At 45.2% G+C, this 26810-nt stretch overlaps 1 protein-coding gene across 2 annotated transcripts in view; it reads right to left on the reverse strand.

Annotated features, from left to right (window-relative positions):
* Nucleotides 1-26810, reverse strand: part of MGAT4B (alpha-1,3-mannosyl-glycoprotein 4-beta-N-acetylglucosaminyltransferase B) — a 444527-nt gene that overhangs the window by 189907 nt on the left and 227810 nt on the right. For both annotated transcript variants that reach the window (XM_044281108.1, XM_044281109.1), the window contains exons 3-4: nt 21732-21872; nt 20959-21092 (exon numbers count right to left, since the gene is read on the reverse strand). In XM_044281108.1, coding sequence (XP_044137043.1) covers nt 20959-21092; nt 21732-21872 — 275 coding nt within the window. The remainder of the gene's footprint in view (nt 1-20958; nt 21093-21731; nt 21873-26810) is intronic.

A 26810-nucleotide genomic window follows, 5' to 3' on the forward strand; every position in this document is an offset into this window, starting at 1 on the left:
AACCATGTCACACGCCAGCGTTCAGCTCTCCATCTCACAAACATTTGATAGAAAGCGTAAATTCCCACCTAGCCACCCTCGATCCCTGGCCCTGAATGCCAGCATTTCTAAACTACTGGCCTATGAAATGCTGTCATTTAGGCTGGTGGACACAGACAGCTTCAAACAGCTCATGTCGCTTGCTGTCCCACAGTATGTTGTTCCCAGCCGGCACTACTTCTCCAAGAGAGCCGTGCCTTCCCTGCACAACCAAGTATCCGATAAAATCAAGTGTGCACTGCGCAACGCCATCTGTGGCAAGGTCCACCTAACCACAGATACGTGGACCAGTAAGCACGGCCAGGGACGCTATATCTCCCTAACTGCACACTGGGTAAATGTAGTGGCAGCTGGGCCCCAGGCGGAGAGCTGTTTGGCGCACGTCCTTCCGCCGCCAAGGATCGCAGGGCAACATTCTTTGCCTCCTGTTGCCACCTCCTCCTTCTCGGCTTCCTCCTCCTCTTCTTCCACCTGCTCATCCAGTCAGCCACACACCTTCACCACCAACTTCAGCACAGCCCGGGGTAAACGTCAGCAGGCCATTCTGAAACTCATATGTTTGGGGGACAGGCCCCACACCGCACAGGAGTTGTGGCGGGGTATAGAACAACAGACCGACGAGTGGTTGCTGCCGGTGAGCCTCAAGCCCGGCCTGGTGGTGTGTGATAATGGGCGAAATCTCGTTGCAGCTCTGGGACTAGCCAATTTGACGCACATCCCTTGCTTGGCGCATGTGCTGAATTTGGTGGTGCAGAAGTTCATTCACAACTACCCCGACATGTCAGAGCTGCTGCATAAAGTGCGGGCCGTCTGTTCGCGCTTCCGGCGTTCACATCCTGCTGCTGCTCGCCTGTCTGCGCTACAGCGTAACTTCGGCCTTCCCGCTCACCGCCTCATATGCGACGTGCCCACCAGGTGGAACTCCACCTTGCACATGCTGGACAGACTGTGCGAGCAGCAGCAGGCCATAGTGGAGTTTCAGCTGCAGCACGCACGGGTCAGTCGCACTACAGAACAGCACCACTTCACCACCAATGACTGGGCCTCCATGCGAGACCTGTGTGCCCTGTTGCGCTGTTTCGAGTACTCCACCAACATGGCCAGTGGCGATGACACCGTTATCAGCGTTACAATACCACTTCTATGTCTCCTTGAGAAAACACTTAGGGCGATGATGGAAGAGGAGGTGGCCCAGGAGGAGGAGGAGGAGGAGGAGGAGGAAGAGGGGTCATTTTTAGCACTTTCAGGCCAGTCTCTTCGAAGTGACTCAGAGGGAGGTTTTTGGCAACAGCAGAGGCCAGGTACAAATGTGGCCAGCCAGGGCCCACTACTGGAGGACGAGGAGGACGAGGATGAGGAGGAGGTGGAGGAGGATGAGGATGAAGCATGGTCACAGCGGGGTGGCACCCAACGCAGCTCGGGTCCATCACTGGTGCGTGGCTGGGGGGAAAGGCAGGACGATGACGATACGCCTCCCACAGAGGACAGCTTGTCCTTACCCCTGGGCAGCCTGGCACACATGAGCGACTACATGCTGCAGTGCCTGCGCAACGACAGCAGAGTTGCCCACATTTTAACCTGTGCGGACTACTGGGTTGCCACCCTGCTGGATCCACGCTACAAAGACAATGTGCCCACCTTACTTCCTGCACTGGAGCGTGATAGGAAGATGCGCGAGTACAAGCGCACGTTGGTAGACGCGCTACTGAGAGCATTCCCAAATGTCACAGGGGAACAAGTGGAAGCCCAAGGCCAAGGCAGAGGAGGAGCAAGAGGTCGCCAAGGCAGCTGTGTCACGGCCAGCTCCTCTGAGGGCAGGGTTAGCATGGCAGAGATGTGGAAAACTTTTGTCAACACGCCACAGCTAACTGCACCACCACCTGATACGCAACGTGTTAGCAGGAGGCAACATTTCACTAACATGGTGGAACAGTACGTGTGCACACCCCTCCACGTACTGACTGATGGTTCGGCCCCATTCAACTTCTGGGTCTCTAAATTGTCCACGTGGCCAGAGCTAGCCTTTTATGCCTTGGAGGTGCTGGCCTGCCCGGCAGCCAGCGTTTTGTCTGAACGTGTATTCAGCACGGCAGGGGGCGTCATTACAGACAAACGCAGCCGCCTGTCTACAGCCAATGTGGACAAGCTGACGTTCATAAAAATGAACCAGGCATGGATCCCACAGGACCTGTCCGTCCCTTGTCCAGATTAGACATTAACTACCTCCCCATAACCATATATTATTGGACTCCAGGGCACTTCCTCATTCAATCCTATTTTTATTTTCATTTTACCATTATATTGCGAGGCTACCCAAAGTTGAATGAACCTCTCCTCTGCCTGTGTGCTAGGCCTAAATATATGCCAATGGACTGTTGCAGTGGTGGCTGACGTGAAGCCTCATTCTCTGCTATGACATGCAGACTGATTCTCTGCTGACATGAAGACAGATTCTCTGTTACGGGACCTCCCTCCTCTGCCTGGGTGCTGGGCCTAAATATATGCCAATGGACTGTTGCAGTGGTGGCTGACATGAAGCCTGATTCTCTGCTATGACATGCAGACTAATTCTCTGCTGACATGAAGCCAGATTGTCTGTTACGGGACCTCTCTCCTCTGCCTGGGTGCTGGGCCTAAATTTATGACAATGGACTGTTGCAGTGGTGGCTGACGTGAAGCCTGATTCTCTGCTATGACATGCAGACTGATTCTCTGCTGACATGAAGCCAGATTGTCTGTTACGGGACCTCTCTGCTCTGCCTGTGTGCTAGGCCTAAATATATGCCAATGGACTGTTGCAGTGGTGGCTGACGTGAAGCCTCATTCTCTGCTATGACATGCAGACTGATTCTCTGCTGACATGAAGCCAGATTGTCTGTTACGGGACCTCTCTGCTCTGCCTGTGTGCTAGGCCTAAATATATGCCAATGGACTGTTGCAGTGGTGGCTGACGTGAAGCCTGATTCTCTGCTATGACATGCAGACTGATTCTCTGCTGACATGAAGCCAGATTGTCTGTTACGGGACCTCTCTGCTCTGCCTGTGTGCTAGGCCTAAATATATGCCAATGGACTGTTGCAGTGGTGGGTGACGTGAAGCCTCATTCTCTGCTATGACATGCAGACTGATTCTCTGCTGACATGAAGACAGATTCTCTGTTACGGGACCTCCCTCCTCTGCCTGGGTGCTGGGCCTAAATATATGCCAATGGACTGTTGCAGTGGTGGCTGACATGAAGCCTGATTCTCTGCTATGACATGCAGACTAATTCTCTGCTGACATGAAGCCAGATTGTCTGTTACGGGACCTCTCTCCTCTGCCTGTGTGTGTGCTGGGCCTAAATATATGCCAATGGACTGTTGCAGTGGTGGCTGACGTGAAGCCTCATTCTCTGCTATGACATGCAGACTAATTCTCTGCTGACATGAAGACAGATTCTCTGTTACGGGACCTCTCTCCTCTGCCTGGGTGCCGGGGCCTAAATATCTGAGAATGGACTGTTCCAGTGGTGGGTGACGGGAAGCCAGATTCTCTGCTATGGAACCTCTCTCCAATTGATTTTGGTTAATTTTTATTTATTTAATTTTTATTTTAATTCATTTCCCTATCCACATTTGTTTGCAGGGGATTTACCTACATGTTGCTGCCTTTTGCAGCCCTCTAGCTCTTTCCTGGGCTGTTTTACAGCCTTTTTAGTGCCGAAAAGTTCGGGTCCCCATTGACTTCAATGGGGTTCGGGTTCGGGACGAAGTTCGGATCGGGTTCGGATCCCGAACCCGAACATTTCCGGGATGTTCGGCCGAACTTCTCGAACCCGAACATCCAGGTGTTCGCTCAACTCTAATCACGATAAATTGCTTTAGGCATATTACTGTAGTAAGTATGGAATACACAGCAAAGTCTGTGCAGTTAATTGGCTTTCAAAAGAACCAATTATGACCAGAAACCAGATGTAAAGGGAAAAGGACAAGCTGCAGTACCAGGCACAGCCACTAGTAAGGACAGCGCTGAGCCTATGTACAGCAGACTCTTCATTCCCATCCAAGCTTCTGTGGACCCCAAAGGTCCATGTTGTGCAAAGATGCTAGTCACAGGGTAGACAATACATACTGAACTGAGCTATTTAATATTGTCTGACTGTAGCGCGGCATAGAGCCCTATTACACCTGAGGAAATGTAGTCTGGAATCTACAAATGCACAATATGACATGGGTAAGCATGCAGAAATATACTATTACCATAGACATCCGTACATAGCCCTAAACATAACCATGGCAATCTGCATTAAAACGCCCACTGTTTCAGAACAGAAAAAAGATTTATATAACAAAGTGACTTCTTTATAGTTCATGACAAAACTGATTTATTTTAACAAAGATTAGACTCTCTTAAACGGAATTTTCCACCAATGACATTAAAAAGGTTCTCTGTTTTGCCCAATTACTACTAATTAGAAGAGTCTTTTTACAAAAAGCTGATCCCACTGCTGGGATCCATAGTGACTGGCTGTAATCTATTGGGGAAAGTGTGAGTGAGACAGTAAGTGTTCATTTTCCCTGCAATGCCCCCATAGGATAAATCACAGTTCTGATCAATAAGGATATCAGAGATCCAGGTCAATCATCAGTGTTGTTTTGTTCTATATAAAGTCACAGAGCACCATCACCAGTGTAAAACGTAACCTTTAATGGTATTAATTAAAAATACCCCAAACAGTGCCAATAAAATATCTTATTCAATTAGGCTGGGCATACTGAGGAATAGAAAGATACCTGACCCTCAAGCTTGCCCTATAGGCTAATGTTCCTGCCTGCAAAAATGGAATGGCTGCCCTGATAGGGGAGATCCCGTAGGTATCCAGAAAAATAAAAAAATGGAGACAGCACGTCCAAAGGGTGCAAAAAGTGGAATTTATTCCAGATGCAACGTTTCGGCTGTGTGTTAGCCTTTTTCAAGCATAGGGGTGATCCTGTGTCAGGAACCTCCTAATCATCCTATATGGCTCTGACAAGGGATAGAAAATGCCCTCATAGGCGAAAGTAAAGAATACACAGTACCCATTCTAGACATGTCCTCCACAGTTAGATACAATCTCTGTAACTGTTCTCCACTCTGGTCAAGAGATGAGGATGCTAAACTGAAGACCACAATATTAAAGAGGACCTTTGACCACTCCTGACATGCCTGTATTAATAGCTCCATGCACTCCCCATATAACAACAATTCTGGAGCCTCTATTCGTATGTCTGTATGTTGTGCCATTCCTTTATTGTTTCTACTAGAAGTTATGAATGAATTGGTAGCGGTCTGCCGTAAGGGTGCAGAGGGGAGGTAACCAGTTGGGGTATGTACCTGCACAGTCTGAAAATGGCAACACTGATTGGATAGAGTGAGTCTGTGCAGGGACACCCCCCCAACTGGTTACCTCCCCTCTGTACCCTTACTGCAGACTGCTAGCAATTCATTCATAACTTCTAGTAGGCAGGTCCTCTTTAACTACTTGTGGACCATCAGACGATCTAACACATAGGTCCCCCTATTACTCTGCAAGTATGTTTCTGAATATGCATGCCAAATCTGCAGGTACACACAGATCAGGCCCCCCAAAGAGAAGGCAGAAACTTTATTACCATCCCTGCCTTCCCGATACATGGCACTCAATAAGCACTGTGTATAGAGTTCAGGAAGTGGCCATGACCCAGAGAGAGATCAGCTATGCAGTGAAACCCCACAGGCTGTTACCCCTGTAATTAGGGAGAATATGTCATCTTCAGTTAAAGAGGAAAACAGCAACAAAAAAATGTAACTTTAAAATTTCCCTCAAAGGTCTTGTATGACCTTTATATAGATTTAGATTAGTATAGATCGGAGAGAATAGCAAGCAAGGTACTCGTAAAGTAAACCAAGAACACAACATCAGGCTTGCCAACTGTACGTAAATTTGTGGACAGTCAGTAAAAATATGTGTCAGTACTGGGGGTACTATTCAGGTTATTATGATTGTAAGTATCATGCACATCATATGTACAGTTCACAGTAAATGATGAATATGAGTATAGCTCAGAATAGTGATATGAATGTATCACGTATTATCTCTATCAGTCAGTATGGTTTTCCATTTTGTCTGTAAGTAATGTTGGTTGTCCATGAGTTTGGAAAACTTTTCCAGAAAAAAAAAAATCAGGTTGGCATAGACGGATGACACAGCAGTTAAGAGTAAATAGTATGCAACAAGCCCAAAGGTGAGGCTAGCAAGGGTGGCTCTTGTGGCAGATTGGGTTGAGCAAGCAACACTCTCGGCGTAGGCCATATGTTCCCCCCTTTATAGTCCATAGACCACTTTAGGTCTGTGGCCTGCAGGATGCCAGATGTCATTGTCCCTACACAGGTGCTGAAACAACATCACTGCATTACTCCCTCTGTGCCAGGACACTAACTGTTCAAGGATGTAGATGACTTTGGGTAAATAGGATAAAGGCGAGTAGAATTTTTTTTTTCTCAAGGGCAACATGGGGCAATGTTATATACCAGGCATGCTCAACCTGTGGCGCACCTGTTGCAAAACGACAACACCCATCATTCCCTGACAGCCTACAGCTATCATCCTACAGAAGGGCATCGTGGGAGTTGTCGTTTTACAACAGCTGGAGGGCCGCAGGTTGAGCATCCCTGTTAAATACTAAGGGGCACAAGGGCTATTATAATACATTAAGGAGTTACAAGGCACATAGAGGCATAACTATATATTAAGACGCACAATGGGTCATTACTGTTTTGAAAGGGGCAGAAGGGGAAATATTACCACTACGGGTTTTGGAGGTGCTATTTATGTGCCAATATTTTGGGGGGAGTTGTGGCAAACCTATTTTTGGAATATGGTATTTAGGAACACTATGCAGCACAGTAGGTGCAGTAATAGGGACTGATTGGCCAGTTACAAGCACAGAGTTGGGGGGTATCAGCAGGATGGGGAGTCTATAGATGGAAGAAGTTGAAAAGGTGGACTGGTCCAGATGAAAAAGGCAAGAAAAAGGAAATACTCATTTCAGTACACATGCATCAACTTTTACCAAGAGTCCCACACTACTGTAATCCACTTCAATCAGGAAAAAGATGAGGGCTTTGGATAAAGGGCCAAAATGAATGATATTCAGCTGTGTGTGTTATCTATAATTATACACTGAATTTGGACCACAGATGTACCTTGAAGCTTCTGCAATATTCATGACAGGGACCCTCATCTACTTCTGCACCCTCTATAACTACTCCTCTGATTTCGACACTCTGGCAACATATGATGGTACTCAGGGGCATACATAGAAGTCATTGGGCCCAATAGAAAGAATATGAATTGGGCCCCCTAACTCTGCCCACTACCCACCCCTGGCCCATCCCACCACCTGTACTGGCCCCTGCCCCGACCCCTCCCTATTATGCAAATACAATTGAGACTCAAAATATGGGAGCCTCACTAATATTCCAAGGTTCAACACCAAAGGGCCCACTGAGAAGGGGGGGGAATATGCTTATTAAAATATAACTTTTAATTTGATATGCAGTTAAAACACACCACTAAGATGCATCGACATAACAAACATAAAAAGGGGGTCCAAGCCTGGTACCCCAATGCTGGTAGGGAAATAAAGAAAATCTGCTCCACCTGTGAGGTTGCAAGCAGTCTTACCAGACCAAACAGGCTACTAGGATCGACACGGAGGGACTATCCGCTTGAATTGGGTATACGTCGGATTGGAGGTCGGCCTGTGGGGGCGTGGTGTCTGTAGAGGCGATTTGGAGCTGTGCCCTATCTGAGCCTATAAAAAGGGGAAGGGGACTGTTTCCATTCTGCCTATCTATACAGAGCACCCGCCCCGAAAAGGGTGACCCCGTCCGGATACCTGTCCCTAGTGCTGAAAAATAACAAATATTGCCAGTTACAATTCCTTCAGACCTCCCTGGATGCAGCGGGGGCCGTGCTGGGGAGTGGTGTAAGTATTACCTGTATGCAGTGCCCGGACATTCTGAGCACTTAGTATGCATAAACACCCCCCCCACACACATACACATTTCAAAGTGACTGAGTGAGGATAGGCTGCTGGGCACATACTGTCCTCTATATGAGCAATTCATCAGCAAACAGAGTTCATGGGGAGGTGGTCCTCTATGAGCCTTATATACACAACAGTGTGTCCCCCTACCACGTAGGAACTCTGCTTGCTGCTGCCCTCTGTTTTTCTCACTATCAAGAATGCCCCCATGAACTTTTTTTTTACTTACTGCTCAGACTGTTGCTGGGCTGGCAGCAGTGTATTCAGTGACCGTTCCCTGGTTCGGTGGGTGGCTGATGAGGCAGGAAGGCAGTGCGATACACTGGCCAATCAGCTTTGCACTGGAAAATGCTGAATGGCCAGTTGCGGGCCCAGCAGACAGAAGAGAGATTGCTATGCTGCCTGGAGCCTGGATGTTACTGGTCAGACATCGGTGTGTGCTGTGCAATATGGGAGGAGGACCCTGAGCATAGGGGAAGCAGAGCCCGGGACGGAAGACAAGTTGGTGGGCCCCCTCAATTCTTGCCGAGTCTGGAGACATAGGGGGCGGGGTCTTCCATGCGCTCCCGGCCCCCCTGTGCCACAGGCCCCATAGCAGCTGGGTGGTCTGCCTATAATGGTGGTACGCCCCTGATGGTACTGATGGAATACATGTATAAACGTTCTAGAAGAAAGTGATTTTAGGATCTTCCTGATGCAAATGTGAATCATGAATTTTAATTAATTATAGTTAGATATTAGATCTTATTATTCAATGTATGGAAAAAATAATGATGGTTGTAGGGTGTGTTTTCTTCTACTATAAGTAATCTTTGAATGATGTGTCAGCAAACAAACAAACCTCACAGTATCTCTCCTGGCTGAAGTAACATTGTCCTGACATTACTGTGACACTGAACTATAGCAGACATGATGTTTTCTGCTACAGAAGCATTTTTGCAGAACTCTGTTACTGCCGTGTTAATGCAATTACTGCATACCAATGCACTGAGATGAAGATGGCGGACAAGAGACACACCATAAATTAAAAAAAGACATTTTCAATGCCCTGTAACAGGAGTCTGCGGTTGATTAATTCTCAGGAGCTCTCCTTCCCTCTTATCTCACAATTCATAATTGGTTATCTGCTAAAGGACACAGGAGAAAAGTTAAGAAAGTCTACACTGAGGTGAGAAGATTACATATTAACCCTTTACTAGGACATTCAGCAGTTACATAGTTCTACACTATGTTACATAGTACAGTTACATAGTACTAGACATAATTAAAGCGACAGTGCCATAAACTACTTTTCCCTTAAGCCCATGACAGCACCCTTGAGAGACTGCCTCCATCCAGGACAGGAAACAGGAACATTCGTAGAGAGCTCCTAAGGAGGAGCATGGCCCCTAGACCACCAGTTCCTGTTTCCTTTGCTAGGGATAGGACGGCCTTGTGGAAAGCAAAGGATTTAGGCTGCAGGGCCCCCGTATTGTGGTGGAGAGGGGTTATCTGGTTCGGCGTAAGCCTCCTCTAGGAGCCGCTGGAGTAAGTCTGGTGCTGGCTTCTGGGGTCCTGGAATTTGTCACGCTGGTGCTCTGCTGCAGTCCCGTTCGCACTGTGAGGTGCGACCGGCACGACGGCGCATCCTGGCAGTGTTCAGGGGGGTCGGAGCCTCCCTCTCCTTCGTCCTAAGCGGTACGGGCATCCGAGGGGGCCGAAATCTCGCGCGACAGACGAGAACCGGATATGCCCAATGTAACTTCCGGTGTTGGGAACGCACGCAGCGTGCGTTCCGGAAGTAGGAAGTCAATTCCCTACTAAAAGGCCGCAACAAGCACTAGCAGGGACCCGACCGAGGGATTCCATACTCCCTAAAGCGCGTGGTCAGAAGCAGGCCCGGATTCTCCTCTGGAAAACGCTCTATCCTGTATCTGCTATGGAGGAGGAGAGTGGCCAGCGTGCTGAGCTGCAGGAGGGTCATGAAGTCAGACCGGTACTCCTGGTGGGGTAAGGGGGAACGTTCCCTAGTCTTTTTTATTTTCTCTGTTATGCTAAGGGATTCTTTTTCACTTGTCTTGATTTTTAGACAATAAAAGAGGGGCCGAGAAAGGCTATCTCAAAGACCAGAGGGAAAGAATGCGCTATGTGTAAAAAGAAGCCCGCCCCCTCTTGGCCAAAGATTCTATGTCAACATTGTGTCGACAAAGTAGTGGAAAAGGAGTCCCCATCCCTACTTCAAAATATTAGAGATATGGTGAAATTGGAAGCATCTGATTCTATGAAAGTATTTAAAAAGAGCCTCCCTTCTGTAATCTCAGGCAAACAAGGCATGGCTACTAAAACGTCAGATTCAGATTCGTCAGAAGGAAGTGAGCTAGGGGAAATCTTCGATAGTTCGGGCTCGTCACAGGATGAGGAAACCACTGGCAGGCCACTTTTTTCACCTGATGATACGGAGGCTTTACTAAAAGCAATCCGTGCTACGATCAAAGTTGATGAATCAAGAGATCCGAAATCCGTTCAGGATATTATGTTCGGCGATCTAGGACAGAGAAAATCCAGAGTTTTTCCCGTAAATGAAAACATAAAGTTCCTGATCCAAAAGGAGTGGAAAAAACCTGACAAAAAATGTTTTTGTTCCAAAAAATGTAAAAAGGAAATCTCCTTTTGATGAGAAGGACTCTGCTAATTGGGACAGGCCTCCTAAACTGGATGCACCAGTTGCTAAAATCTCAAAAAAGTCGGCCTTACCATTTGAGGACCTTGGCACACTTAAGGACCCCATGGATAGACGAGCTGACGTTTACCTAAAAAAAAGCTTGGAAGACCTCAGCTCAGGACTTCAAGCCGAATATTGCTGCCACATCCACCGCTAGATCTTTAAAATTATGGCTACAAGAATTGGAATCTCACATCTAAAATAAAACCCAGAGAGAGATCAATTGCTAGCTGTTTTTCCCACTGTCCCTAAAGCAGTTGATTTAATTTCAGACGCCTCAGCAGATGCGCTGAAATTGAATGTTAGATCAGCCGCACTCTCTAACTCAGCAAGGAGAGCTATCTGGCTCAAAGGATGGTCTGGAGACACAGGATCTAAAAATAATCTTTGTGCCATACCTTGTCAGGGTGATTATCTTTTTGGGTCCGTTTTAGATGACCTTTTGGATAAGGCGTCCGATAATAAAAAAGGATCCCCTGTCTCCAGACCTCCCAAAAAGCAGTGTTTTCTTCGGAAGAACAAAAAGGAATTTTATAAAGGGGCAAAGAAAGGGTTTCAGAGCAGGAAATAAAAATAGGAAAGACAATTCCCAATCTTCCTCAGGTTCCAGACCCACTCAACAATGACGGTTTCTCTCCTGTGGGCGGCAGACTCTCATTTCCTTCACGCTTGGGAGGAAATCTCAAGCCTCTGGATTTTGGGCATTATAAGGGAAGGTTTTGGTCTGGAGTTTGTCTCCCGGAGAGATTCAAAGTCACAAACATCTTAAGAGATTCGGTAAAAAACCTAGCTTTGAAACAGGAGATTCTTTCTCTTTTAGAGAAAAATTTCCTAGTTCCAGTACCAGAGTCAGAGAAAGGAAAAGGTTTCTATTCTTCCCTCTTTCTGGTTCCCAAACCAGATGGCACGTTCAGAACAATTATAAACTTAAAAGATATAAATCAGTTTCTCTCTTACAAGAAGTTCAGAATGGAGTCAATTCAGTCAGTTTTAAAACATCTATTCGAGGGCTGTTTAACGGCCACAATAGATATAAGAGATGCATATTACCACATCCCAATTCAGGCAGACTATCAAAAATATCTCAGAGTCGCAGTTTCAATAGAGAATCAGATTCATTACTTACAATATACAGCTCTTCCGTTCAGAATTTCTCAGGCTCCCAGACTCTTCACAAAAGTAATGGCAGAAGTCATGGCCCACATAAGAGAAAGAGATATTCTAGTAATTCCGTATCTAGACGATCTTTTGGTGCTGGTAGAGTCAAAGAACCATCTGGACTTGCATCTCAAAGAGGTGGTGTGGATCCTAGAAAAACTCAGTTGGCAGATAAACTGGAGAAAATCGCATCTAATAGCCTCCCAAAAATGTGTTTTTCTAGGAATGATCCTGGACTCAGAGAAATCGTGTTGTATCCTTCCCCAGAACAAGATACAGAAATTAACAGAAGGAGTTCAATCCCTGATAGTAGCAAATAACCGTACTATCAGGCAGGCAATGGCGGTGTTGGGCAGAATGACTTTCACCATACCAGCGGTCAATTGGAGTCAGCTTCACTCCAGACCCCTCCAATGGCAAATCCTGAAAGAATGGCAGGGCGCCCTTTTTCCGCTGGATGCTCCACTCCCACTCACACCTCAGGTAATTCAATCTTTACGCTGGTGGCTGAATCCTTTAAATCTGTCCCAAGGTCTCCCTTGGAATCAACAGAATTTCGTAACCCTTACCACGAATGCAAGTCCTTTCGGCTGGGGGGCCTATTGTCAGAGAAACTTACGACAAGGGTTATGGAAAAAGGAGGAGAGTCAAGACTCTCAAAACATGAGAGAACTGAGAGCAGTTCTTCTTGCCTTAAAATCATTTTTTCCTTTACATCAGGGGAAAGCTCTAAAGATTTTCTCAGACAACGCCACAGTCGTATCCTATTTGAACAGACAAAGATGAACCAAATCAGAAAGTCTTATGTTGTTGGCCACAGACATTTTCTCTCTTTTAATACCTTGCGTTCCGTCTATCAAGGCGGTACATCTAAAGGGAACAGAAAACAAGGTAGCAGATTTCTTAAGCAGAAACACACTGGACCAGGCGGAATGGTGTCTGAATAAAAAAATCTTCAACCAAATAACTCTCCTCTGGGGTCGTCCGCTACTAGATTTGTTTGCAACCAGGGACAACAGAAAATGCCAACTTTTATTTTCCCTCAGGTCAAGAGACTCACCAACGGGGATAGATGCCTTCTCCCTCCATTGGCCGAATCAGCTACTCTACACTTTTCCTCCGCTAAGACTCCTTCCAAGGTTTCTCCAAAAATTAAGACAAGAACGAACGAGAGTGATTCAGATTGCTCCATTTTGGCCCCGAAGAACCTAGTTCACCAGGTTGAGGAAACTCTCCCTAGCAGACCCTTGGATTCTCCCGGAGAGGCAAGATCTTTTGTTTCAAGGCCCTGTCGTCCATCCGAATGTAAAACAGCTGCATCTAACAGCATGGCTCTCGAGGGGGAAATCCTAGAAAGTAGAGGCCTCTCCAAGAAAGTAGTTTCCACCTTGCCATCTTGCAGAAAGGAGGTTACCTCCTCAATTTACCTCAGAATTTGGAAGACCTTCCAAATATTTGCTAAGGATCCCGTGAATCCTTTAAACCCTCCTCCTATGTGTAAGATCTTAGATTTTTTACAAGCCGGTCATGAGAAGAATTTGAGGCCTAGCACTCTCAAGGTGCAGGTATCTGCCCTAAGTGCCTTTTTTGACTCCCTGGTATAGAGACATCCTGATATATATATATATATATTTTTTTTTTTAAGAGATCAGCAGAGTTAGACCGATACTCGGACCCTCGGTTCCCCCCTGGGACCTCAACTTAGTCCTCACTAGCCTCATGGACCCTCCCTTTGAACCGTTACAGGACTTAGCTATAAGACTCCTTTCCTTCAAAACTGCCTTCCTGGTGGCGATCACCTCAGCCTTTTCAACATCCCCACCTTATACTAACATCTTGGATGACAGGGTACTTATTAATCCAGACCCTTCCTTTCTGCCGAAGGTAGTTTCTATGTTCCACAGAACATTGTCCTTCCCTCTCTGTGCCAAAATCCAAATAATGAAAAGAGAATAAACTCCATTGCTTAGATGTAAAAAGATGTCTATCCCATTACATTGACTAGTAATATCCAGGGAGGAAAACCTCTAAGCTTTTTATTCAATTCATTGGAAAAAACAAGGGTCTCTCAGCCTCTCCTAAGTCACTTTCCAGATGGATTGTAAGCGCCATTACTTTGGCCTATTCTTCAGCCGGGAAAACTCCCCCCGGAAGGTTTTGGTGCTCATTCCACCAGATCAGTTTCTACTTCTTGGGCAGAAAGGGCTGATGCTTCCTTAGAACAGATTTGTAGAGCAGCCACATGGCAGTCTCCGTGTACCTTTTTTCGTCATTACAGACTAGACCTAGGCTTTTTAGTAGGAAAGTCCTCCAGGCAGTAGTCCCCTCCTAAAAGGATTACTATTCTAGTCGTCTCTCAAGGGTGCTGTCATGGGCGTAAGGGAAATTTAAGATTACACTCACCGGTAATCACTTTTCTATGAGCCCATGACTGCATCCAGGGTTTATTCCCACCTTATATAGATGAAATATATAAATGTGTATACACGCAAAAAAAAAAAAAAAAAAAAAAAAAAAAAAAATATATATATATATATATATATATATATATATATGGCTAAATAAATATATATATATATATATATATATATTTATAGGGAATGTATAGAAAAAAAAGGGTATCTTTTTGTGTGTGTGTTTTAGGACAAGTTCTCACGATAAACTGGTGGTCTAGGGGCCATGCTCCTCCTTAAGAGCTCTCCACGAAAGTTTCTGTTTCCTGTCCTTGATGGAGGCAGTCTATCAAGGGTGCTGTCATGGGCTTATGGAAGTGATTAACGGTGAGTGTAATCTTAAATTTCACTTTAAAGTGTATGTTCATCAATTACCCTAGCTCCCATTCCTCATTTGATTGTTTTATTTATTTATTTTACATTTGCCTCATTTGCAGTTTTCTCTTATGCTTGAATACTACTTCCCGGATTGTCATGTGTCTGCTGTCCCATCATGGGATGTGTCCTAACATCAGCAGGACATGTGACACTAACCATGCCTCCTCTTCTTACCACACAGTCACTGCACATAGAGGAGAGGTTATTGAAAGGAAGGAAAAGAAGCGCTGCGCGCTTGTGCGTCCTACATTATACAGTTCCAGAAGCAACTGAATATCAAAACAGATTTACTACAGGGTGCAATGGTAGGCTAATAACCGATAACAACCGACTGTTGGCGGGGGGCACATTTATATTAGTGTAACGAGTGAGGTAGGGGGCGGCACCACTATCCCGGCTGCATACGCAAGGATCATATGCTCCTGACGGCTGGAGAGGACGGCACACGATCGGTGGTGCTCAGCTGCACAGGTAAAGTTCGATGTGAGCGTAATAAAAGATGAATGAAAACAGCGGCACTCACCCGTGTGCTTCAAAAAACTTCGGTAGCTTTATTCATTCCAGGATTACATCAGGCAGGGGGCGGATGTACACAGGCACGCATTGATCAGCGGCGGCCGTTTCGCGCTAACTGCGCTTCTTCTGGCTGTGCGTCAATGCGTGCCTCTACACCACTCCTTTTAAAAGCCGGCGCAGCCCGTCATCACAAAGACTGACGAATCAGGCAGCACCTGCATAAACAAGGTGATATACAAACCGCACATAGAAAAACAAAGATCCATGCAATAATTAAAATACGTATGCAAATCAAGCGGCAAATATTTGTGTAATATTACACTACAAAGCACTACAAAAATGGGCTGAGATCATTTCTATCGTTGAGCCCGAGTTCTCCCAGGGCCTGGGTGCGTATTATCCACCTAGCCTCTCTCTGCAGGAGGAGACGGTGTCTGTCTCCCCCCTGCAGAGGAGTAGACACAATTTCGAGGCCAGAGAATGAGATGCAATCGGTGTCACCATTATGTGCGGTTCTCATGTGCTCTATGAATCTCGGACAACCTTTCCCTGTCTTAATAGAATTAAAATGTTCCCGCACACGTTCAAAAAGGCATCTGATAGTTTTTCCAATGTAGAAACGTCCACATGTGCACAATAATAGATATACTAAAAAAGTACTCCGGCAGTTAATAAAGGTATTGACTGTGTGTTTAATACCAGCAAATTCAATACTCTTTATCTGGGAATTATTAGTGCACAGTGAACAATTTCCACATCTATAGTTGCCCTTTGGAAGGTTGCGTTTGAGCCAATTTTTACTACTATCCGTTTGGAGTCTGCTCCTGACAAGTTTGTCCTTAATGGTGTGACTCCTTCTAAAGGAAATGAGGGGTCTCTGTCCTGTCAATTCTTTTAGGGTTGCGTCCCTCCTCAAAACATCCCAGTTCTTAAAAATGACTGATCGGATACGGTCAGCCATGGGGCTGTATTTGAAGGAGAACGCAAATCTGGTGCCCCCAATATGGTCGCTACCACTGTCCAATTTCTGGTTATTTTTGTTTTTACTAAGGAGACTATTTTGTGAGAAATTCCTCTCCACTCTCTCCATATCCCTACTAAGTGCTTCTTCGGGGTAACCCCTCATTACTAAGCGCTGTTTTAACTCATCTGCTTGTCTGTGGTAACCACTGTCTCTGCTGTTAATGCGTCTTAGTCTGATAAATTGTCCGTATGGTACGGCTTTTTTGACGCTCCGTGGATGGAAGCTGTCGTGGTGGAGCAAGGAGTTGGTCGCCGTGGGTTTGCGAAACCCCTCCGTGACCAACTCATCGCCTTCCACCACGACAGCCACGTCCAGAAATTCTAACCTGTTCCCCCCAAAATTAAGGGTGAAAGTCATACCCATGTCGTTATTGTTTAAATAGTCAACGAACTCACTGCACTCTTTTTCTGTACCTTCCCAGACCATAAACACATCATCTACGAAACGTAGGTATGTTTTCATTTTTAAAAGAAAAGGGTTGTTCATAGAGTACACATATTTGTCCTCTAGTCTGGCAAGGTACATATTTGCAAAAGTGCAAGATACGGGGGTCCCCATAGCCGTACCCAGCTTTTGCCTATACCAATCACTACCAAATTGGAATACATTGTTGGTTAAGATAAACTTCAATGACTCTCCAACAAAATCACAATACACTGGATTTTTACCTAGGTTCAACACGATGTCAAGGACCGCCTCTACACCGGCATCATGAGGGATGCGGGTGTAGAGGCTTTCCACATCGAGTGATACCAATTGGTATCCTTTCTGCCAATGGATTTCTTTCAGGGCCAATAAAAAATCATTAGTGTCCCTGAGATAAGCAGGTGCACTACTGAGTATTGGTCTCAAGAGCCAGTCCACATACTTGGATAAAGGTTCAGTCACTGAGCCAATCCCCGCGACGATGGGACGCCCCGGGGGGTGGCTCAGTGACTTATGGACCTTTGGGAGAAAGTACCAAGATGGTTTGACTGGGGATGGTGGAACAAGCTTGTCCAGCATATTTCTGGGTAGAAAACCCACCTCCACGTATTTCCTAACGAGTGATGACAGCAACCGCTGGGTATCGGGTAGGGGGTCCCCCCGCATCCTCTCATAAATACTGATGTCGCCCAGTTGTCTCATGGCCTCACTGACATAAAATTCTTTGGACATGAGGACGACATTTCCCCCTTTGTCCGCCGGTTTCACTATTATATCCTCCTGGGAACGTAGCCACTGCAAGGCCTTCTGCTCCTCTGTAGTAATGTTAAGTTGGGCAGTGGGATACATCACTGCTTTTATATCCCTCATAACTTGATACTGGAATATATCAATGCTACTTCCGGCGGACATAGGGGCTCAACGATAGAAATGATCTCAGCCCATTTTTGTAGTGCTTTGTAGTGTAATATTACACAAATATTTGCCGCTTGATTTGCATACGTATTTTAATTATTGCATGGATCTTTGTTTTTCTATGTGCGGTTTGTATATCACCTTGTTTATGCAGGTGCTGCCTGATTCGTCAGTCTTTGTGATGACGGGCTGCGCCGGCTTTTAAAAGGAGTGGTGTAGAGGCACGCATTGACGCACAGCCAGAAGAAGCGCAGTTAGCGCGAAACGGCCGCCACTGATCAATGCGTGCCTGTGTACATCCGCCCCCTGCCTGATGTAATCCTGGAATGAATAAAGCTACCGAAGTTTTTTGAAGCACACGGGTGAGTGCCGCTGTTTTCATTCATCTTTTATTACGCTCACATTTATATTAGTGGCACCACCCCTTTAATGCAATGGCTAACTAACCTTCCCTTTATCTTTTCAACCTCTATAGACTACATATAAACTTAAAAAGATCCAAAACTAACTTTCACTCTCACCAATAATTCAGTGTGCTAGTTATGACAAGCACTGAGAAATCTAAAATTCCAAAACAGAGGCAGGAGACAATTTTTTTTTTTCAAGCAGTTAATTGCAATTACATTGCTGCTTTACAAAATGCTGCTAGGATAGAGGGTGAAGCTGCTATAAAAAGGAATTATCCATGGGATCAAGAGCACTTTCTGTAAACCATGCATTAAAATGTCTTTCTTTTCTGCTCATACGTAATGAGTTTTGTGTTTACAATCTACTTAAAGGGGTTCAACAGGTTCAGGGCTGAATCAAGATATAAGCTATTATTTTACTACATATGAGTGTAGCATTTTGTTGCTCCGATGCTCCCCCTTGCCTTGTGCTGCATTGCGCAGTGCAAGGTCTGTTTGTTTACTGCTGGTGATGTACCGTACTGTAGCGCAAGGCAAGGGAGAGCATCGAGCAAGGAAAAGCTCAGATAGTACACTCATATGTAGTAAAAGAATAAAGAACAGCTTATATCGGGGTTTAGCCCTGAACCCAGACAACCCCTTTAAGCACAGAGTATGAAGAAAACTAGTCCTGCCAAAAGGACTTGCATATGGGACTTTTTGTCCTTGCCGAAAACCGGTATTTATGCCGGAAAGTTACTGGATCCCAGTCGGATCCCGTTGTAGTCAATGGGGATCCAGGACGTTCTCCGGCTACGCTGGATACAGTGAACTCTAGCAGTTTGTTCCTCTGCCGGATCAGTTCACACTGCATATGTAAATGTAGGCAAGAGTCAAAAAAAAAGGGGGGCATTAGAGAGATATTCAACAAATCCTAACTTTTACTTAAAAGCCTTAATATAACTAACTGTTCTGATATTGTATGGACTCAAATTGTAATTATACAATCCAGGTAGTAAGAATTCTGGTCCAATTCACAAGACAAGGACAGGTACTAAACTTTTGGAACTCGCGGTCAACACAAATTAAGTCACATCAATTATATTCTCTCATTGTTCTCCCATTGTTCAGTGGAGGAGGGGACAGTTCTCATGTGGGTGCATGGAAAATTACTGTCAGGCATGGCTCCACGAGAAAAAGTATGCATATTAGCTCAGACCAGCCAAACCAGAGACTTCTCGAAAAGTAAGCAGTTTCTTGCTACTCAGCAGGATACTGAGTGGCTGGATGAGGTGACTTTGATCTATCCCAGGAAAGGAAGCAATTGGTGTAATGGTTCTAACTCCCTTTTGGAAAAGTTTCTGGTTTGAATACTTTTTCTGAAAATACATCTCCAAACACCCGCTGGCTGTTGGGTCTCCTCATTGAGAACATGTACCTCCTTGCTAAGTCTAAGGCATCTCTTCCAGCCAACTGCTACCCAACTTTCTAGAAAGGAAGGGCAACAAACCTGAAACAGTTGTCTACAAATGTGACACTACTCCATTTGGAGGACACTCTGGTTTTGCTTAAATGAGCTAATTTGCATTCATTTAATTTAAAATACACCATATACTCACTGCACTACCCCTTTAATTTTTGTTTATATATATTTGTGTTTTAGATTACTTTAAACACTGATTTCCTTCTAAACAATCCTTTAAATGATGGCTGATGTGTTCCTGTCTTGTGTTTTACCACCTACGTTTACAGCAGTTTTGAATTCCTGGAGTCATCAGTCAAGACAATAGAGATGTTCAAGAAGCCATTGTACTTGTCTTGGACAATTTGACTTCCAATAATGCACATATAATAGATACAAATAGCTCTGTACTTCTATGCTTGAATGAACAGACTACAATATTTGTAGCTACAAAAGGCAATCCGGTAAATGAAACAGTACATGGCCCCCAGATGTCTTCCTGTGGTGGATACTATTTCCACAGAATACAATCACATTATTGTCACAGGTGCTGGTAAATATGGTCAGGAGACAATCACAGATGGTCAATCTGTGCATGAAGACATCTGCTGATCCTGGTGGTCCCCAGAGACTCTGGAAGAAACATGAACATATAGAAGATAGGCTTCTACCAGTCTGACCACTTGGCTGAAAATTCTAACTAAGGCTACTTTCACACTTGGAGCTACTTTTTGTCCGGCCTCTTCTGGGCATGTTTGCCGTGCTGCGGCCGGACCTCCAGCCCATCGCAGTTATAGTGAACCGGGCTGGAGCGGACTTCTGGTGGCATTCGTGGGCTAGCGTTAGTACAGATCTGACAGGCTGTTTATCGGCACACACACTGATGCCCTGTAGTGCCTGGGTCCTAAGTTCGAATCTGACCGAGGACAACATCTGCATGGAGTTTGTATGTTCTCCCTGTTTGCGTGGGTTCCCTCTGGGTACTCCGGTTTCCTCCCACACTCCAGACATACCGAGAGGGAACTTAAATTGTGAGCCCCATTGGGGACAGCATGATGCTGATGTCTGTAAAGCACTACAGAATATAGTAGCGCTATATAAGTGCATAAAATAAATAATTAAATGTCCATTAATGCTGGCCAATACAAGAGAAGGCAGAACTGTCTGCCTAAAACCCATAGAAACATACATAAGAAGACACTTATTACACTTACAATGTCCTTATAATGTACTCAATGCCTGAAGACAAGAAGAGTGTGTTCTTTTTTTCAGTGACATCTTCATAAAGGACACTAGCATCTCTCTTTGCAAAATGTGCTCTATATGCTAAAATGTTTTTAATTTGCCAGTTAGGTCTTGAGTAAATGTTTTTGTCAGTTAGGTCTTGAGTAAGGTTAGTGGTTTGTGAAAAAAGGGATAGTATTGAGGGACACTATGGCAGATGTCACATACCTCGGCAATTAGGACCACAATCACGCAGTCTTCCTTTTCTTGTTGGTTCAGTTCAGAAATCAACGAGTTGAGGGTGTCTGTCAGATACGAGTGAACTTCTCTCTTCACACTGGGGATCCCCATTACTATAGACACTGTGAACATAACAGAGGTTACAGGCACCAGTAATGGACATTTAGACAATGAAAGAGCAAAGAACCTACCTTTGGAGGAAATAAATTGTTTTTACCAAAGAGATGGCAGTTCAGACAACTTTCCACATTGTGTCCTTCCACTGCTATTCCTCCTGAAAATGTATGCACTGACTGATAACTCAATCTTCTATTTGTTAATTTACTAACATGTTTTCAGGAGGGATAACAGAGGAATAGCATAATGTAGATTTCAAGGGAAATATATTCCAGTATTAGGTTTCATTAAGAAGTATTTACTAAAACAGATATATCTGGAGATCTGAAAACAATCGGAAATTAGTAAAAGCACAATTATAAATGATGACAAGAGAAAGTTTCAAATCACCAATGAAGCTTTTTGTCGTGTAGTACTGCACTGGCAAACAAAGGTTAATACAGCTGCATGCTCTATGACCTAGGTTCTCAACGTGTGGCAGGTACACCTCATGGGCTGAACACAAGGGGCTACGCGCTCTTCCCTCACGTTGCTCGTCCAGTGGGATGCTTGGTTGTAGGGGGCACTGAGAATCACTACTCTATATAATGCATGGTGCCGAGTAGCACTACTACTGGAAAAGAAGAAAGAAAAGCTGCAATTACCTCCAGTCCGCCCTTGACCCACGTGTATTGCTGGCTGCAGGCTGTTCTCCTTGGACAGAAGATGGGGGAGATGGTGGAAGATGGTGGGTAAATGTAGCACATTCTTGTTTGTGATATTCCACAGTTTCAGCTTGGTTTCATCTTCAAGAAAATCCCAACAGAGAAACAAGATAAATGTCATTTAAGAAGTTGGTATTTCAAGAATAACATTCATAAGAAGCCTGATCAGAATTTAACAGGCGGCAGTAGGCTGCATGTAACTGGAGTCATTTGTAGCACATAGTGAAGAACAATCATTAGTCCAAACTGACACAGAAAAAAAAAAAAAAAAAAACTTAAGCTGACCATAAACATTACCTGCAATTTTTGGGGAATTGACCATCGTGTATGTGGGATTCAGACAGCAGATGTTGAAGTAAAGAAGGATTGGGCAGTTGGATTTCAACATACCTGATTCCTTAGTTTCACGGGAGGGGTGTCTGGCATCAGTTTTCTCCCCTTCAGAACATATGCATGTTCTGTCAAGCTGAGCCTGTAGGTCAGTGGTGGATTATAATTGGGGAGTTTGGGTTGGTTGCCCCGTGCCCACAAACTACAACGGGACACGGGAGCGCATAGTTTCCTGCCCTGCCGCCTCCGATCGCCAACATAGGCTTCAGGCCTAGTAGGCCTGAAGCCTATGCAGTAGTAAAATCCCGGCGCAGGCGGGGGCGTGATGACTTCATTGTGCCTGCACCATCGACGAGTGAGCGCCGACTGGGACACAGGTAAGTATTAGCTTTTTATTGGGGGGCAACTTTGAGGGACATTACTGGGGGGCACAAGAGAATATCATTGAGAGGACATTGGGGGACAAACTACTACGTGGGGGAAAATTACTACTCTGGGGCAGTGTGGGGGACAATTAATACTGGGGGGGGCAAATTACTTAATGGATGGCAGTGTAGGGGAAAATTATCTAATGGGGGGCAGTGTGGGGGGTTATTACTTGATGGGGGCAGTGGGGGGGGGGGGGGGAATGACTTAACCCCTTAGGGACATAGACTTATTCCACCTTAAGGACCAGGCCATTTTTTGCAAATCTGACCAGTGTCACTTTAAGTGCTGATAACTTTAAAACGCTTTGACTTATCCAGGCCATTCTGAGATTGGTTTTTCGTCACATATTGTACTTCATGACACTGGTAAAATGAAGTAAAAAAAATATATATATTTTTTGCATAAAAAAATACATAATTTACCAAAAATTTGGAAAAATTTGCAAATTTCAAAGTTTCGATTTCTCTACTTCTGTAATACATAGTAATATCCCCCAAAATTGTGATGACTTTACATTCCCCATATGTCTACTTCATGTTTGAATTATTTTAGGAATGATATTTTATTTTTTGGGGATGTTACAAGGCTTAGAAGTTTAGAAGCAAATCTTGAAATTGTTCAGAAATTTACAAAAACCCAATAGAAACCACCCAGAAAATGACCCCATCTAAGAAACTACACCCCTCAAGGTATTCAAAACTGATTTTACATATGTTGTTAACCCTTTAGGTGTTGCACAAGACTTATTGGCAAATGGGGATGAAATTTGAGAATTTATTTTTTTTGTCTAATTTTCCATTTTAACCAATTTTTTCCACTAACAAAGCAAGGGTTAACAGCCAAACAAGACTGTATCTTTATTGCCCTGACTCTGATGTTTACAGAAACACCCCATATGTGGCCGTAAACTACTGTACGGCCACACAGCGTGGTGTAGAGTGAAAGGTGCGCCGTTTGGTTTTTGGAAGGCAGATTTTGCTGGGCTGGTTTATTTACACCATGTCCCATTTGAAGCCCCCCTGATGCACCCCTAGAGTAGAAACTCCAAAAAAGTGACCCCATCTAAGAAACTACACCCCTCAAGGTATTCAAAACTGATTTTACATACGTTGTTAACCCTTTAGGTGTTGCACAAGAGAGTTATTGGCAAATGGGGATGAAATTTGAGAATTTCATTTTTTTGCCTAATTTTCCATTTTAACCCATTTTTTCCACTAACAAAGCAAGGGTTAACAGCCAAACAAGACTGTATCATTATTGCCCTGACTCTGCCGTTTACAGAAACACCCAATATGTGGCCGTAAACTACTGTACGGCGACACAGTGGGGCGTAGAGGGAAAGGTGCGCCGTTTGGTTTTTGGAGGGCTGATTTTTATGGACCGGTTTATTTACACCATGTCCTGTTTCAACCCCCCTGATGCACCCCTGGAGTAGAAACTCCCTAAAAGTGACCCTATTTTGGAAACAACGGGATAAGGTGGCATTTTTGGGAGACTATTTTTAGGGTACATATGATTTTTGGTTGCTCTATATTACATTTTTGTGAGGCAAGGTTACCAAAAATTGAAATTCTGAAATTTCCTCTCCATTTGCCATTAACTGTTGAGGAACACCTAAAGGGTTAATAAAGTTTGTATAATCAGTTTTGAATACCTTGAGGGGTGTAGTTTCTTAGATGGGGTCACTTTTAGGGAGTTTTTACTCTAGGGGGGCATCAGGGGGGCTTCAAAAGGGACATGGTGTCAATAAAAAAAGGCCATCAAAATCGGCCTTCCAGAAACCATGTCGGCCCTTTCCTTTTGCGGCCTCCCTTTTACTGATACAGCAGTTTACAACCACAAATGTGGCATTTCTGTAAACTGCAGTATCAGGGTAATAAATATTAACTTTTGTTTGGTTGTTAACCCTCGTTTTGTTACCGGAAAAAATGGATTGAAATGGAAAAGTGGGGGTTAGGTCATGGGATATTTTTATAGAGGAGATTCTTACGGACGCAGCGATACCTAATAAGTATTTAGGTTTTAGACTATATTATCCTTTTTGATCCCCCAATTTATTTTTGTTATCTCTAAAGTCTAAGAGTTATTTTTTTTATTTTTTTTATCCGATTATCTTATGTGGGGGCTCATTTTTTGCGGGATGAGAGGACGGTTTGGCACTATTTTGAGGGCTATATGACTTTTTGATCGCTTGCTATTAAACTTTATATTATGTAAAATCTTTTTTTGCACTTTTTTTTTTCCTGGACCGTGTTAATCTGTGGGGTTAGGTCATGGGGTATTTTTATAAAGGAGATTATTACCGACCCGGCGATACCTAATATGTCTACTTTTAATAAATTATTTTAGTTTTTTTGGGTGTCTCAAGTCTGAGAATCAGTTTTTTTATCCGATGTCAGTGCTAAATTGGGATATAAATTTTGTACTCCATGGAAGTGTGATACTCCCTGAAGCAACCGTCAATGCAGAGGCCCGGATGATCGGGGCACGTGTCGCACTGAGTAGAGGTGTCCTTCCGTATCCCCCTCCTGCGACACACACTGCACTTTTTTGGGGTTCGTCCCTTCTTTCCAGTATGGGGGAACCACACCTGAAAAGTGTTGGCCAGGGACGATCCGGGCGCCTACAGTTCCCGAGGTACTCCGGTCTGCTCTTTACCGGTCCGAAAAGATCAGGGCCTTGAGGACTGCCTGATAGAACTGGAGGAATGTCCCTGTGTTGCCAGCGCTCCGGGACAGCACAAAAGAGTTGTACATGGTACATGGCAACCTGTACTAAGTAGACCACAACTTTTTTGTACCATGCCTGAGTTTTGCGCATGGCTTTAGATGGCTTGAGGACTTGATCAGAGAGATCAACTCCTCCCATATACCGATTGTAGTCGACGATACAATCGGGCTTGAGGACCGTTGCCGCAGTACCTCGCACAGGGACAGGGTTGATGCCGTTATCATGAATTGTGGACAGCATAAGGACATCCCTCTTGTCCTTATACCTGACCAGCAACAGGTTTCCAGTGGTAAGGGTATGGGTCTCACCCCTGGGGATAGGTACCTGGAGGGGGTGGGCAGGGAGGCCGCGTTGATTTTTCCGCACGGTCCCAGAAGCGGACGTGGATCTAGCAGCAAGGGACTGGAACAAGGGGATACTGGTATAAAAGTTATCCACGTACAGGTGGTAACCCTTATCCAGCAGTGGGTACATAAGGTCCCACACAAGTTTCCCGGTAACACCCAGAGTGGGGGGACATTCTGGGGGTTGAATCCGGGAATCTCGCCCCTCGTATACACGAAATTTGTAAGTGTACCCTGAGGTACTCACAAATTTTGTATAGCTTCAGGTCATACCTCGCCCGCTTGGAGGGCACATACTGGCGGAAAATGAGTCTCCCCTTGAACACAATGAGAGAACGCAATCAACCGCGACCTCCCTTCCAGGTACATAGGCCTCCATGAATTTGGCCCCAAAGTGATCGACGACCGGCCGTATCTTATACAGACGGTCATGGGCAGGATCACCTCGGGGGGGGGTGCTGCAATATCTGATTAATGCAGACATTTCCGGATGGCCTCAAACCGGGAGCTTGTCATGGCCATACTGTAAAGTGGGGTCTGGTATAGGACGTCCCCGCTCCAGTACAGCCTGACACTGGGTTTCTTGACCAGGCCCATATGCAGCACAAGGCCCCAAAATGTCCTCATTTTGGCTGCACTTACCGGCATCCAGCCACTGGGCCTGGCCAAAAAGGAGCCCAGGTGTTGAGCGACGAACTGTTGGGCGTACAGGTTTGTCTGCTCTACCATCAGATTTACCAGTGGGTCACTGAAAAAATGACAAAAAAAGTCATATTCAGTGTAGCCCACTGTGGAAATCTGGATTCCTGATTGGCCTACGAAATCAGGAATCACGGGCTCGTATCGCTCTGGTGCTCCGGTGGATTTAACTGGTGGGCCGGGAAACCAGTACGAGCCCCAGAGCTGCTCGTACTAGTGTGGGCCACAGGGTCCCTAACATGGCGGTCCCCTTGCTCCGCCTGGCGGCGTCTCCGCCGCCTTGGGGGCTCATCATCATCGCTAGATGATGAGGAGGATGCGGATGACAACAGGAATGTGGGGTCATCCTCATCCTCACTGGGACTCTCGGACTCGGAGGCAAGCTGGGCGTATGCCTCCTCGGCCCCAGAGCTGCTCGTACTAGGCTGGGCCACAGGGTCCCTAACATGGCGGTCCCCTTGCTCTGCCTGGCGGCGTCTTCGCCACC

The sequence above is a fragment of the Bufo gargarizans genome, chromosome 2 (assembly GCF_014858855.1).
Source record: "Bufo gargarizans isolate SCDJY-AF-19 chromosome 2, ASM1485885v1, whole genome shotgun sequence".
Lineage (NCBI taxonomy): Eukaryota > Metazoa > Chordata > Amphibia > Anura > Bufonidae > Bufo > Bufo gargarizans.